General features: G+C 42.6%; 1 protein-coding gene across 4 annotated transcripts in view; it reads right to left on the reverse strand.

Annotated features, from left to right (window-relative positions):
• The window catches only part of RSPH10B (radial spoke head 10 homolog B), a 52,393-nt gene that overhangs the window by 21,697 nt on the left and 14,561 nt on the right, over window positions 1-16,135 (reverse strand). For all 4 annotated transcript variants that reach the window (XM_073886365.1, XM_073886366.1, XM_025863677.2 and 1 more), the window contains 9 exons: window positions 15,395-15,480; window positions 14,159-14,279; window positions 10,476-10,652; window positions 9,419-9,578; window positions 8,975-9,096; window positions 4,769-4,958; window positions 2,554-2,668; window positions 1,485-1,564; window positions 1,235-1,383 (listed from right to left, as the gene is read on the reverse strand). In XM_073886365.1, the coding sequence (XP_073742466.1) occupies window positions 1,235-1,383; window positions 1,485-1,564; window positions 2,554-2,668; window positions 4,769-4,958; window positions 8,975-9,096; window positions 9,419-9,578; window positions 10,476-10,652; window positions 14,159-14,279; window positions 15,395-15,480 (1,200 nt within the window). The remainder of the gene's footprint in view (window positions 1-1,234; window positions 1,384-1,484; window positions 1,565-2,553; window positions 2,669-4,768; window positions 4,959-8,974; window positions 9,097-9,418; window positions 9,579-10,475; window positions 10,653-14,158; window positions 14,280-15,394; window positions 15,481-16,135) is intronic.

Here is a 16,135-nt window from a genome sequence, read left to right on the forward strand (position 1 = left end):
GTTAGCGCTGCTGAAAACAAGGATTAGGTGAACGTGCGCCTCATGGTGGGGGGTGGGGCTCCGTGCTGGCCCGCCCTCCGCTCTCTCCTAAGCACCGTGTAAACCAGGCTCATATGTTCTAATGGAGGGATCGTGCCGACTCCACGTGAACCTGCCGGTCCATCTCAACATCCCTAAACGGGAACATTCCCGAGGCGATGCAAGAGAAATACACAGAACCACCCGTGGCTTTGTCAGGGAAAGAAACCCGGAATCCAAACAAGCCTCTAACTGTACTGTGTTAGTAGAGGTACCGGGAAAAGAAGAACATGGTAATGAACCCTGGGAGGATGCCACCAGCCCGAACCGGAAGTCTGACCCATCGAGGGGGACAGAGGACCTCGTCTCTTCAATAAGAGGCCATGAAGAAAGGGGGAAAGTGAACAAATAAACGGCTGTACAATACTCCTCCCCCAAAGCTCACACACTTCTAACAAGCTATTTTCCTGTAACAGACACTAGGTAACTGTTTTCCGTACACATATGACAGTGTTAGACTTTTTTAAAACACTCTATTCCCTATTAGTATTCGACTCTTCTCATTTTCTCATTTATCTTCCCACAGGTATAAATTAAAACAAAAACTGCCAATAGTTAGTACAAGAATAGTGTATGAATTAGATGTCCTATTTTATGAACTAATAACTTCTTTAAACTACTTTTTGATGAACATTTTTTTAAATGACATTCACTTCCCCCCCTCTCCTGACCCCATCTTCTCTTATACCACAAGGTCTGCTTAGCAAAGGCCCTGTGGCCACCCATGCCCCTCCCCTCACTGGGAAACACATGGAGCCACTGCTCCCTCTGCCTCAGGTCTGTCACAGATCCTGGAATTACTCGCTTCTGCCCAAAGATGCTCAGCAAACATTCAACTGCTATGAAAATCCATCCCAGATCTTCACCTCATTATTTGTGTACCATTGCTAGAATACTGCCTTTAATGAAAACCAAAATGCCAGTGCACCTGAGTGGCTCAGTTAAGTGTCTGTCTCTTGATTTCAGCTCAGGTCATGATCTCAGGGTCATGAGATTAAGCCCTGAGTCGGGCTCCGTTGAGGGAGGAGCCTGTTTGAGATTCCTTCTCTCCCTCTCCCTCTGCCCCTCCCGACTCATGCGCACGTGCTTTCTCTCAAAAAAAAAAAAAGTCAAAATTCTTATTAATATAAAACCAGTCTCAGTCACAAGTGGTTACTTTCAACATCCAGAGGAAGTGTCGCATCTTCATGGAAGGCTCGTGGGGAGGAGCTGTGTGTGGTCTGCAGTAAACTGTATAAATCTCCCAGCATTTGTCAATGTAATTCATGGAATAGAGCATCCACGGCTGCCCACTGAATAAACTGCCTAAAGACATTAGGGAAAGATAAACCATCAAAAAATGATTACAAAGCTACATTTTGGAGAAAAAATGATAATAAATATAATGCTGTTGGTTTTGTATTTACCTTTTACACGGCAGGCATTTGGGTGAATATTCTCAGTCATCAGTTTGGTAAAACACAGAAAGAGCGATGGGCTTCTGTTTCTGCAAAGACAGATCTAGTCACCCCTCTGTCCGGGAGGGAGAACCTCATTCTCCTCTCCCTGAGTGTGGAGTGGACTTAGTAGTTTGCTTCGAACGATGAGAGTACAGAAAGGGAGAAGTAGTATGTTTACGGTAGAGAATCCTGGCTGCCACGACTTTAAACGAGCGATCGGGGTTAGCATAACCGGTAATGAGACAGTCTAATGGCACGTACTCCTGATGGGATGGGATGCCAAGGGCAGTTCGCCTCCACGTATTCTTCCCCAAAACCCAAGCCTCAGTGCAATGATGAAAACGCATCAGCAGACGACAATCAAGGGACATTTTACAAAATAAGTGATCAATGGTCTTCCAAAGCGTCAAGGTCATAAAAGACGAAATCCGAGAAACTATCAGAGGTTGTAGGAACTAAGGAGGTGGGACAACGAAACGCAAAGAACATGGAACAGAAAAGGGACATCAGTGGGAAAACTTGGGAAACCCTAATAAAGTCTGTGATTTCGGTAAGAGTATTATACCAACGTTCATTTCTTCACTTTGATAAGTGCACCACGGTTGGGTAGATTAAGGGAAGCTGAGTGACGGGTGTATAGGAATCACTGTACTAACATGGCAACACTTCTGTAAAACTAAATTTATTACAAAATTAAAAGTTTTTTTAAAAAAAAAGATGTAGTATCAATTTTTCTCTGAGAAAGACGGGAGATTCTGCCCTAAGGAAGGGTTGGTGTTGACCATTTCCGATCACAACTCTGAGAACACTATTCAGTATGGAAACATGACTCACATCTGAGGGGTCTTCTGAATTTTAATCCAATATCTCATGGTTTTGTGTTTAATATTTGGGAAATGTTTTTGTTTCTGGTCCTTCATTTCAGAAGTATGTAAAGTGATAATGCCCGCTGAAGGAAAGCAGAAAAGTTACCACTGTGACTACAGCATTGGTGAACTCTGCCTCACCCTCTCAGTGCCCCGGAAGTAGTACTTACTGGTATTCTTTATGATGGATGTGGTAAGCCAACTGCAGGAGATAATTCAGAAATGTTCTCAGAAGTATTGTTGTAAATGGAGAATGAATTTCTTCAACTGGAGTGTCACTATAGGCTAAAGTAAAGAAAATTGGAAAGGATGCCTAATAACTTTTTTAATTGAGGTATAATTGACATATAATGTTGTATTAGTTTCAAGTGTGCAACAGGATTCACTATGTGTTGCAAAATGCCCACCACAATAAGTCTCATTGACATTGGTCACCTACACAGTTACAAAAATTTCTCTTGTAGGGGCGCCTGGGTGGCTCAGTCGTTAAGTGTCTGCCTTCAGCTCGGGTCATGATCCCTGGGTCCTGGGATCGAGCCCCGCATCAGGCTCCCTGCTCTGCGGGAAGCCTGCTTCTCCCTCTCCCACTCCCCCTGCTTGTGTTCCCTCTCTCACTGTCTCTCTCTGTCAAATAAATAAATAAAATCTTTTTTAAAAATTTTCTCTTTTATTCTTGTGATAAGGACTTAAGGTTTACCCTCTTACAATGTTCACATATAAAACCATATTTTTTAAAAGATTTTTATTTGTTTTTTTTTTTAAGTTTTTATTTATTTATTTGAGAGAGAGAATGAGATAGAGAGAGACCATGAGAGGGGAGAGGGTCAGAGGGAGAAGCAGACTCCCTGCTGAGCAGGGAGCCCGATGTGGGACTCGATCCCGGGACTCCAGGATCATGACCTGAGCCAAAGGCAGTCACTTAACCAACTGAGCCACCCAGGCGCCCAATTTTTATTTATTTGTCAGAGAGAGAGAGCACAAGCAGGAGGAGCAGCAGAGGGAGAGGGAGAAGCAGGCTCCTCACTGAGCAAGGAGCCCGATGTGGGACTCGATTCCAGGACCCCAAGATCATGACCTGAGCCGAAGGCAGACGCTTAACGACTGAGCCACCCAGGCATCCCTAATACCATATTTTAAACATACCACAATTTCATTCTTATTTTTTAATTTAAATTCAATTAATTAACATATAATATCTTATTAGTTTCAGATCAAGATTTCATTCTTGATGCCTAGTATTTTCTAAAACCTTCTATTTTGTTTGCTCCTGATATACAATTCAAAGAACTGAGTATGAGTGAGTATCTTTTTTTTCCCTAGAGAGTACTGTGAACATCGTATACACATCCACCTAAAACTTAGGTTTTAGTTTTAGTTTAGTTTAGTCTGCTTGAAAGATCTCAATCTGGTCACCTTTCAAGAAATGTACAAGATACCTTATGCCAGTGTTTTTCAATGTGGCCTGAGCCTCATTTGATTGATGATTCTAATTCTAAATGGATTCTAAGTCTGTGTCAAACACTTAAATTTCAGGTGAATAGGTACTAGTTCTAATATTTTGTTTCAAGTAGATAATCTAAAGTTTTCAAGGCCTGCTTCCCAGAGTTCAGCTGAAAGAACTAAAACCTTCAAAATTGCATGAACTTTCTCACTTGAAATCAAGCCCAAGCCCAAGACAACCTCAAGTGTTTTCTCAGCTATGCCAAGCCCTCCCTGATCCTCTTGGCTTCTGATCTCACAGTTTTAGCGGGTTTGATAGATCAGGGGCAGGCAAATTTCTCTGTCGAGAGCCAGGAACACATATTTTATGCTTTGTAGGCCACACGGTCTCTGTCACAACCCCTCAGTTCTGGTGTCTAGGACAAAAACAGCCACAGACAGTGCATGAGAAAATGGGCATGGCTGTGTTCCAATAAAACTTTATTTATAAGAACAGACTGGGGGCTGCATTCGGCCCACAGGGCCTGCTATAGATGGTCTTTCACTACTGCCATTATTTTACGGGATTGTCTCCAGGACATTTTAAGCACCTAGAGAAGATGAACCTGTGCTGATTTCTGGAATGTCTGTCCCAGAATTTGCCTTCCTCACTCCCTCCCCATTTCTTGAATGGTTTCATGGTGACATGATATTATACTACTCTTTAAACCAAAGGATGTTGGGGTGCCTGGGTGGCTCAGTCAGTTAAGCATCTGCCTTTGGCTCAAGTCATGATCTCGGGGTCCTGGGATCAAGCCCCGCATCGGGCTCCCTGCTCAGCAGGGAGTCTGCCTCTCCCCCTCCTCTGCCCCTCCCCCGTGCTCATGCACATGCTCTCTCTCTCTCAAACAAATAAATCTTAAAAAAATAATAAACTGAAAGACACAAAGGACCTGGAATACTCACTACTTAATATCCTGTCCATATCAGCAAGAGTTATTTTATGGTGATGAAATTTGCAGTCTTTTAGAAACCTCCAGAAGTGAAGCTTTGTCATCAGAAAGGTGTTATCCAGAGAGTGATCACATCCTAGGCTGCTGTAAAAGCTATAGATTCTTCTCAATTCTGTAATATTTCTTAAGACAGCATATTCTACCTACAAAGAGAAAACCACGCATGTCTTAATCTTGCCTAATAAGAACAAAAGTAAAAGAAACAACACCCATTTTGTAAATTAAATGCAATAACACATGTGACATAATAGCATTTATCTCTTACCCACTGTATGAGCTCAACAAATGTCATATTCTTCCCACTCAACCCCAGGTCAATAAAATGTAATTTCTGAATAACATTTAAAAATTTGCTGTTACCAAAAAAAAAAAAAGGTGCTGTTATCAATGAAACAATGAAATTGCTTTCATACTGCTGTGTATCACATATGCTATGTGATAGCATCCTATTTGAATGGGCAGCAATCAAATTCTCTCGTCCATGGATCAGTATCTTTCATAAAGACAAACACAAAAATCCTCACCAAAATAGGAGTATATGAAATCTAGCAATATAGGGGCGCCTGGGTGGCTCAGTCACTGAACATCTGCCTTCTGCTCAGGTCATGGTCCCAGGGTCCCGGGATTGAGCCCCACATCGGGCTCCCTGCTCGGCGGGAAGCCTGCTTCTCCCTCTCCCACTCCCCCTGCTTGTGTTCCCTCTCTCGCTGTGTCTCTCTCTGTCAAATAAATAAATAAAATCTTGAAAAAAACAATCTAGCAATATATAAAGTAGTGTGTCCACACCAAGCAGGGTTTATTCTGAGATTGCAAGGCTGGTTCAACCAGCCTTGGCCCTTTGTTTGTTTGTTTGTTTGTTTGTTTAGAAGGGTCCTTGCCCAGTGTGGAGCCCAATGTGGGGCTCGAACTCATGACCGTGAGATCAAGACCAGAGCTGAGATCAAGAGTCAGACGCTTAACTGACTGAGGTGCCCCAGGCTTGGTTGATTTAAAACCTACAACTGACATCAGACTTCCTGCTTAAAGTCTGAAATAGACAACACTCACTCACACTCGTTGCTAAGCTCCGACTCTGTCCTCAGTCACCTTCTATAATTCTCCCCAACCCTCAATGCCCTGAGTGCTACCTCCACTTCCCCAAATGTGCAACCCTGCAGGATATGCAGTGTCCTGACCTCCAAAACCATTTACCCCATGCCTCACTGTCCCAAATGAAATATTCAGGACATGTGAGCAACGGTGTTTGGGGTCCCCAAGGAGATGGAAAATCTCACCGGGGCAGTTGCATCAGGCATCTGTCCCTCTCAGCATTAACTCCTACTTTCTAAAATTCAATTCGATTGGATAAACATGCCTAATCAGCTCTATCTAAAGCCTTGTTCTAGAGTAGAACGCAGAACTTTCTTCATGAAGCTTAAAACCTGGTAAAGACACCATAAGGAAGTACCAGAGGTAGAACAGAGCCGTGGAGGAAGGAGAGGTGGGTTACAAGGAAGAAGTTCCCTGGAGGACGCTGTACTTGAACTCAGCCTTGGAGCACAGAACAAATGAGCAGTTCACAGACAGCAGGCCCCCCAGTGGAGGTAGGGGTGGGGGGAGCGGAGAGGTTGAGATGCTTCTGGAATGCCAGGAGGGCTGTCTGACCTGGATAAAGGCTGTCCCCGCGCTCCACCCCAGCTCCCTCCTGGGCAAAGTGGGACAACCACAGTTCTGGCCCCTAGCCTGTTGGGGGGGATTTAGCAAAATTAAGGCATTTGGAAACAGGCCCAGAGCAAAGTGCTTTGTGCGCATGTGCTGGCCATTATTGTCACAAGAGTGCATGCTAAGGAGGAGGAGGCTGCTAGGGGCAGGCTGGCAAGACAGGCTGATGTCAGGTCCTGGGAGGTCCTGCATACAAACAGCTCCCATCGGCATGGAACGGGATAGAGCTAGACGGCCAATGGAGCTTTCCAGAGCCCTTCAGGACCCTTCCGAAGTCTGGAAGTCATGAAGGACCATGGAAGGTGGAGGCTCCATCACAGACAGAGGAGGTTAGAGAGATGTGACCGCCACATGCAGCATGGGGTCCTGGGTAGGATCCTGGGACAGGAAAAGGGGCACTGTGAGGAAAAGTGAAATTCAAATAAAGTCCACTGCTTCGTGTCAGTGGGTCAGCGAGGCCCGGGTCTCGGCTTTGGTCTCTGTTCTGTGGTCGTGGGAGACGCTCACGTGCAGAGTTGCCAGGAACAGGGGTGCAGAAACCCGGGCTCAAGCCGCTCTTCTGGGAGTCTGAAGTCCTCTCAAAAAGGGTTAGAAAAAAAATGGAAGTTTCTCTAACTAGATTGTAATATTGTCCATATTGTGAAATACCATGTAGCCATTAAACATGTTTAGAGGTGTTTCTAAAGTGTCGAGTTACAGAATTTCTTTTACTTTCTAGGTCCTAGTTCTGTAATGTTTGAATTTTCTATAAAGAGCATGTGCTACTTTTGTAATTAAAACAGTCAAGATATATATATATTTTTAAGATTTTACATATTTATTAGAGTGAGAGAGAGCAGGAGAGGGGATAGGGTCAGAGGGAGAAGCAGACTCCCCACTGAGCGGGGAGCCCGATGCGGGACTCGATCCTGGGACTACGGGATCATCATCACCTGAGCCGAAGGCAGCCGCTCAACCAACTGAGCCACCCAGGCGCCCCAGTCAAGATATCTTTTTATTTTTTTATTTATTTTTTTTAAAGATTTTATTTATTTGACAGAGAGAGAGACAGCAAGAGAGGGAACACAAGCAGGGGGAGTGGGAGAGGGAGAAGCAGGCCCCCCCCCTGTGGAGCAGGGAGCCTGATGGGGACTCGATCCCAGGACCCTGGGATCATGACCTGAGCCGAAGGCAGACGCCTAACAACTGAGCCACCCAGGCGCCCAAGATATCTTTTTAAATTCATAGTTTTTTAAAGACCTACCTGTTTTGACATGGAAAGAACTCCAAAATGGAAAGTGAATAACATATGTAAAAAAAGAAAGAGAGAGAAAGAGAGAGAGGAAGGGAGGGAGGGAGGGAGGGAGGGAGGGAGGGAGGGAGGGAAAGAAAAGAAAAAAAAAAGAAAAGAAAAGAAAAAAAAAGAGATAAGAATATCCCTCCTTTTTGGGTGATTCAGTGCATGGTTATTTATTCACCTAAAAATTATATTGTAGGAGAATATTTAATGGCATTGAAGACCTGTGATTAAATACACAAAAACAGAGATTATATGAGCAGAATGCTCCAATTCTAGTTATGTTTGCCCAGAACAAAACGGGAAAGATGGTCACCAGATTTGGTCTGGGTGGAGATTCTCTTCTACTTTTTCTTATGTGCATTTTCTAAATTTTCTACAAGTATCGTGTACTATTTTCCTAACCAGAGAAAGTCATAGAAGTTTTTTTTTTTTTTTTTTTTTTTTTTTAACAAGAATCTGGCAGCAGATGAAGTGAGTGATCCCAGGAGCCTGAATGACATCGTTGGCCAGGAGAAGAATAGAGGAGGATGGGGGATGGAGAGTCATCACTTTCGAGACCCACAGAACCGGGGCCAGAGAAGATGGAATAGAGGAAGAGCAAAGGGGCACATGCCTTGCAACTTCGAGGTACCAGTGGTTCTCCTGTTGCAAGCCACATCTTCAACAGTGCTTTCGTGGGAGAATCATACCGATCCCCAGTCAAAGCAGGGTTCACGACACTAACATGTAATTTGGTGGATGTGATTTTCCAGATGTTAATCAAATGAAGTCTGGGTACAGATAATTTTCTCTGTCTCTAAGGATTTCTAGATTTGTACTGATATCTAGGAATCTGAAGTTCTTTGAAATCCCAGCAGCCCATAATAATGCACTGCATAATTAATGTCCTGTAGTTGGGGTGGCCACAGCCTTGGGCTTCAGACCAAGCTGGGAGTGAGGGTAACTTGAATTTAGTTAATTCACTCAGTCCCCCTATCTGGGCTTCTGTTTTCTCACAAAGCCTGTTCACTAGGGTTGCCTTGCAAATTAAATGGGATGGTATACAAACCATCTATGTGGCTTATAAAAGACACTCAACACAGGACAGCCCCTCATCGGCTGGATTTTCCCAAGACTGTGGAGACTCTGTTAATATTTAAGCCTAAAATATAAATGTATAACAATATGAAAGGTTTTTACCTGCTTCTTTTCCTCTGCTTGATCTTTCTCAGGGTACATATTCAGCAACAAACTGAGATTCAGCTCAATGCTCGACCCTAACACAGAATTACTTTCACTGCCATCAAGCTTTCTGATAATCTCTAGCAAATAAAGGCAAATAGAGAGAATCACTGTGAAAAGCAATGTTAAAAGTTGTCAATGTTACCATTTCAACTAGCAAATTACAATGATTTGGGGAAAAGAAAAGAAAATGCTTTTGGAAGTTAAAAAAATTTTTTTCAGTGTTATGCGGAAATGATTTTCCACCCAAGTGGGATATAAGAGTATTCAAAAAACCTACTAAGAAAGCAGTTTCCCCCAGGAAACTTCTGTTTTCTGAAGTAGTTTTTGTATTTTGATGAGTAGATTCCATTGATAATAGAAGCTAATTTGCATGCAACTGACAGGTGCACACCCCCTTACCAGCACTGATGGAGGATGCAGGGTACCGGCTCTTGAAGCGAGACTCTGAAGACAGGTCCAGGTGACTTAAGAACTCAGCTTCAAGATTTGGAAACTCCACTATGTGGTCATTGGAAAAGGAGCCATCATACACACGCCCATTTTTGAAAGTTAATCGGCCCTGCAGGCAGAAAGATTTACAGTTCGGGAAAACCACTGGTAATCTCCATCTGTACCATTTTCAAGGGTTTGGAGGTTTTTGTTTGTTTCTAAGACATGCGCTTAGCTCACATAGAGTCTCGCTCCTAGAGTCTCAAGTCACTGTGTAAATCCTCTCTCTTCTTCCTCCTCCTCTCTCTATCGGCTCCACGACCTCTCCCCAGCTATCCCTAGGTCACAGAAGATGTCTTATTAAACTACGCTAGTGACCAGCAGAGTGCCCATCACCAAATAGGGGCTCTCTTGGTATCTGTCCAACCCAAGCCAATAATCAGTCTGATGGAGAGGTAAGTAAATGACCCAAGGCAGCTCAGCCAAATTAAAGATATTTGTGGAAAGCTTCTCAGAAAAGAGTTTTTTCTCTCCCTCTACTTAGTGTGGTATGTGGATGTGAAGCCTGGAACCACAGCATCCATCTTGTGGTCATGAGGGAGGGGCAGCATAAGGGTGAAGCTGACATCATGGTAGGAGACATCATGAGTAGATGGAAGAAGACTCCTGACATCACTGAGTTGCTGAGTCAAACCAACCCTGAAACCCACTTATTCTTTATCAGTTGTGGATGATTAAGCTAGATTTTCTGTTACTTGTGACCAAAACCACCCTAACACACACACACACACACACACACACGTATGTACATAACATAAACTAAGTAAATAACTTCTAAATATACAGGATACTGATGATATGTTGGAAATTATTTTAAAATTCATGTAATCATCTTAACAAAACAGTAAGTTATCGTGTACAAAAATCGATTATGCACTTTACCAGACAGAGAATGACATGCCTTTTATGGTATTTCAGTTGCTTTACAAAAATCTATAAAATGTGCTCTTCGCACATCTGCACTCACCATACCATGTTTTTTATTGGAGACCCATTCTCCCTCATAAACAGCTCCACTGGCATAGTAAAATTTTCCATGGCCATGACGATATCCATTTACAAACTCTCCTATGTATTCATTTCTCAAAGGATATTGGGAGTTGGGGATTCTCTTTAGAAACCAGGAGTGTGTTCCAAAACCATTCTGAAAAGAAAGCAAATTTCCATGAGAAATGCTCAAAATATTTCCTCTTTTTACCTGACTCCATTTAAAATTTGGTCAATAGGGGCAGCTGGGTGGCTCAGTCGGTTAAGCCTCTGACTCTTGATTTTGGCTCAGGTCATGATCTCAGGGTCCTGAGATGGAGCCCTGCATCAGGCTCTGTGCTCAGCATGGAGTCTGCTTGTCCCTCTCCCTCCCCCCTCTTGTGCTTTTTCCCTTTCGCTCTCAAATAAATAAAAATCTTTTGAATTAAAATAAAACTCAGTCAATAGATCAAATACAATGACACATTTGAAAGGACAAAGAACATGGATTTTAGAGTCACACAGACTTGGGTTCGGCCTCTGTGCCATCTACTTACTAACTAACCATTTGACCCAAGGCAAATTATTTAAGCCCTCTGGGTTTCATCTATAAAATGAAAATAACACCTATCCTGCAGGTTGGATGTAAAGACGGAAGATAGTGTATAAAAAGTGCCTAGCTTGATACTGATAAATTATTACCTTAAATTTTATTTATTTTTAACATCCGGATTGATAAAAAAGAAAAATGCCCTCTTCAATCCCACTTTTGCAGAGGCAACCACTACTTGAGAGTCTGAGAATTCATCAGTATTTTCCCCAGGCCCATTCAATTATATGCACTAAATTAACATATTGTATGTACATATAACACATATAAACACACAATTTTTTCAACAATGGGATGACTCTGTATATCCAGACTCTGTATATCTAGAACTTCTGGGTATATGCTAAAAAGAATTGAAAACGGGGACTCAAACAAATATTTGTGCACTCATGTTCATAGCAGCATTACTTGCAATAACCAAAAGGTGGAAGCAACCCAGGTGTCCATCGATGGATGAACGAATAAGCATAAGGATGGTATAAACATACAATGGAATATTATTCAGCCTTAAAAAGGAAGGAAATCCTAACACATCCTATAAGATGGATGAACCTTGAAGACATTATGCTGAGTGAAATAAACCAGTTGCCAAAGGACAAATACCATTTAATTCCACTTATATGAGATACCGAGAGGAGTCAGATTCATAGGGACAGAAAGCAGATGGTGGGTGCCAAGGGTGGGGAAAGGGGGAAGAGAGATGGGAAGTGAGTGTTTGATGGGGACAGAGTCTCCACTTGGGAAGATGAAGAGAGTTCTGGGGACAGATAGTGGGGATGGCCGCACAATGTCCCTGAACTGGACACTTAAATATGATTAAGATGGTGAATTTTTTGTTATGGGTATTTTACCAGAATTAAAATTAAAAAGAAAAAAGAAAGCTGGAGTGGCTATATTCACATCAGAAAAAGACTTCAGAGGAAAAGAAACCATCAGAGCTAAAGAGGGACATGACAAGATGATAACAAAGGGTCAATCCACCAAGAAGACATAACAATCCTAAACAAGTATGCACCTAACAACAGAACTTAAAAATATATGAAGCAAAAATGGATAGATTTGAAAGAAGAAATAGATGAATCTACAATTATCCTTGGACACCTCACCACTCTTATCTCAGAAATGGGTAGAAAAAATAAACAGAAAATGAGTAATGTGGTATAGAAGACCTGAACAACACTATCAACCAATTTGATCTAATTGGCATCCACAGAACACTCCATTCAACAAAAGCAGAAATACACATAACATTCACCCAGACAGACCATATTCTGGGCCACAAAATAAACCATAATGTATTTAAAAGAAATGTAGTCATACAAAGTATGTTCTCTAACCACAGTAGAATTAAAAAAATCAACAGACAGATATCTGAAAAAAAATCTCCAACTATTTGGAAAGTAAACAACATATGTCAAAATAATTTACAGGTTAAAGAGGAAGTCATAGGGACTTAGAAAATATTTTGAGGGACTCCTGGGTGGCTCAGTCGCTTAAGCATCTGCTTTCGGCTCGGGTCGTGATCCCAGAGCCCCAGGATTGAGCCCCGTGCTGGGCTCCCTGCTCAGCAGGGAGTCTGCTTCTCCCTCTGCCCCTCACCCTACTCGTGCTCTCTCTCTCTCAAATAAATGAAATCTTTTTAAAAAGAGAGAAAATATTTTGAAGTGAACAAAAATTAAAATCTATCAGAATTAGTGGGATGCAGAGAAAGTCCTAAGAGGAAAAATTTTAGTATTAAACGCTTATATTAGAAAAGAAGAAATGTCTCAAATCAATCAAGTTTCCATCCTACAACTGAAGGAAAAGAAGAGAATATCAAACCCAAAGCATGCAGAAGGAAGGTAATAACAAAGAGTAGGTATCAAATTAAAAACTGAAAAACCCCAAGAGAAAATAAATAACACTGAGATCGGCTCTTAGAGAATTTTCATGACTTGGATATACCTGTAATAAGACTGAAGACAAAAGAGAAAACACAAATCACTGGTATTGGGAGAAAGAGGGAATATCACTATAGATCCCATATAATGTATATTTAAAGAATCATGAGAGAGTTTTAAAGAAGTTATTTTTTTTAAGATTTTATTTATTTGTCAGAGAGAGAGCACAAGCAGGGGAGTGGCAGGCAGAGGGAGAAGCAGGCTCCCCGCTGAGCAAGGAGCCCCACTTGGGACTTGATCCCAGGTCCGTGGGATCATGACCCCAGCTGAAGGCAGAGAGATGCCCAACCTACCAAGCTACCCAGGCATCCCCATGAGACTATTATGAACAACCTTGTGCTAATAAATTTCTATGAAATGGACAAATTCCTTCAAAAATACAAACTTAAAACTTATTCAAGAACAAACAGATTGGGGTGCCTGGGTGGCTCAGTTGGGAAAGCGTCTGACTCTTGATTTGGGCTCAGATCATCTCAGGGTCATGAGATCAAGCCCCATGTTGGGCTCTGCACTGAGCGTGGAGATGGGGGAAATAGATGTTGGGGAATAAAGTGATATTATTAGAGTATGCAGATATTATTAGAAAATCTTAGCTATATAAACCGCATACAGGGGCGCCTGGGTGGCTCGGTCAGTTGGGCGGCTGCCTTCGGCTCAGGTCATGGTCCCGGGGCCCTGGGATGGAGCCCCGCATCGGGCTCCCTGCTCGGCGGGGAGCCTGCCTCTCCCTCTGCCTACCACTCTGCCTACTTGTTCTATCTCCCTGCCAAATAAATAAATAAAATCTTAAAAAAAAATAAACCACATACATTTAATCATATAAAGCCTTTCTTTTCTGTGTGGGAAATACATAGCTTCTAAGGGGTAGAGAACAGTCTTGCTCTGCACACAAGCTGTGGGAATTATGGATCTGCCCAGGCCAGGACCTCACTTGTGTGTAAGACTTTAGAGAAACCTCAATGATGAAACGGTACTTAAAAAAAGATGGTTGGGACCAGTAAATCATACTCTGGGGTTCTGAAATTAGCAGAGCTTAGGTTTAGGTTACCGGACAATATATGCAGTGACCCATGTGCTGAGGAGCCACAGGGTCCCCACCTGGGTATGTTCAGGTCACATGAGTTGGCGCCATACCTGGATGCCCTTTTCCCACTGACCCGTGTACTCCTCATTCGCCGTCAGCCACCGCATCCTGCCTTCCCCGTGGCGCATATTATTTTCCCACTGACCTTCATATATGTTTCCAGATTTGTAACTGGGACAAAAAAAAATGAAAATAATCAGTTATTTTATATACCATACTTATCTTTAAGAAGACTTTCTTTTAAACTTCTTCTCTCAACATCTTTGAAGAAATCCAACCCTTGTGCCTAAAGAGTCTTCTTAAATTCAATGGATAGGCATGTGGTCAATAGAAATCATCATTTAGGGGTAGGATTAACTACTGTATTAAATCCTCAATCATTTAATAAGGTGACAAAAGAGCAGGTATTTTAAATCTTTTAAAATTAACTCCTTATGATACTATGATTAGTTAACATTTCACCCCTAAATATTCCAACCTGTAAAATATTTGACTCTATCAGCCCAATCTAAAATCAAGCAAATAGGGGCTCCTGGGTGGCTCAGTTGGTTAAACGTCTGCCTTTGGCTCAGGTCATGATCCCAGGGTCCTGGGATCGATCCCCACGTAGGGCTCCCTGCTCCGCGGGAAGCCTGCTTCTGCCTCTCCCACTCCCCCTGCTTGTGTTCCCTCTCTCGCTGTGTGTCTCTCTGTCAAATAAACAAAACCTTTAAAAAAAAATACTGTCATTATTTTAAAATAAAAGTCTTCCAAAAACATACAGTAATAGATATCTATGATTAATAGAGAACAAAGAAAGACAGTTTCTACCTGTGATAAAGTGAAACCGTATTATTAAACGTCACTTAATATAATGTTTCTCTAAATTTCCATAGAATACGTTCATCACTATGGAGATTACATTGGGGTGAATTTAAGTATTCCACCCTACTTATATAGAAAATGTGTTCCCCGGAATTTCTACACTTTTTTTTTTTTTTTTTTTAAGATTTTAGTTAGTTATTTGAGAGCGAGCGAGCATGAGTTGGGGGAAGAGGTGGGGCAGAGGTGGGGCAGAGGGAGAGGGAGAATCTTAAGCAGGCTCCACACCCAGTGCAGAGCCCAATGTGGGGCCTGATCCCACGACCCCAAGACCATGACCCAAGCCGAAATCAAGAGCTGGACGCTCAAACAACTGTGCCACCCAGGCGCCCCTCTGCACTTTAAGTTGCCTGAGTGAAAATTATTTGGGCCCCCCCCCACACGCTTACCACCCATATCCCACATGTGGCAGAGGCAATACCTACCATCTGATCCCCCAGCCGTTTTTGATGTTGTATACCCAGTCCCCCTCGTACCAAGAGGTACCCTCTTGATTGTAATAAATAGAGCCCTGAAACAAACAATCGCATTTTTAAAAAAAAATCAAGTCTCATAAAACAAATGTTTATTAAAGGTAAAGATTTAAAAATATATGAATTTAGGGAGTCTAAACCGTGAAGAAGTCCGACTTGGGCAAGACACCTAATGTGTCGTATGTTTCTGTTTTGGCATCAAGAAGAGGATAAGGTAGCCCCAGGGGAGGATGAGATGTCACAAATCAATTCCTCCCTAATAATGAAGTGTCGTGTTGCATTAAGGTGTGATAAGTACCTAGACAATCCTGTTCCACTGTCACCTACAATGAGTAGTATCACCTTCTGTACAAGTGAAGGTCTGTCCCCCCTCCCCCGACCCCTTTTTAAGAGCGAGCGCGCGCGCACACTTGCACAAACAGGGAGGAGTGCGCGGAGGGGGAGAGGGAGAGAATCCCAAGCAGGCCCCACACCCAACAGGAGCCTGAGGCTCAATCACACAACCCTGAGGGGAGGGGAAGAAAAGAAAAGAGAATGCAATGGACTTAACAGTCTAGATCTGGGCAGAGTGATGAGTATGACGGTAGACGGTTTCTTTTCTTACAACATTTTCCAAAAACATGGCTGCAGTACTTTATCATCCTGTACAAAAGCCAGACAACAGTGCCAGGAACAGCAACCTCGCTTAGAAGT

Source organism: Callorhinus ursinus, unplaced genomic scaffold (assembly GCF_003265705.2).
Source record: "Callorhinus ursinus isolate GAN/ISIS: 27379988/994484 unplaced genomic scaffold, GSC_fseal_2.0 scaffold70, whole genome shotgun sequence".
Classification (NCBI taxonomy): Eukaryota; Metazoa; Chordata; class Mammalia; order Carnivora; family Otariidae; genus Callorhinus; species Callorhinus ursinus.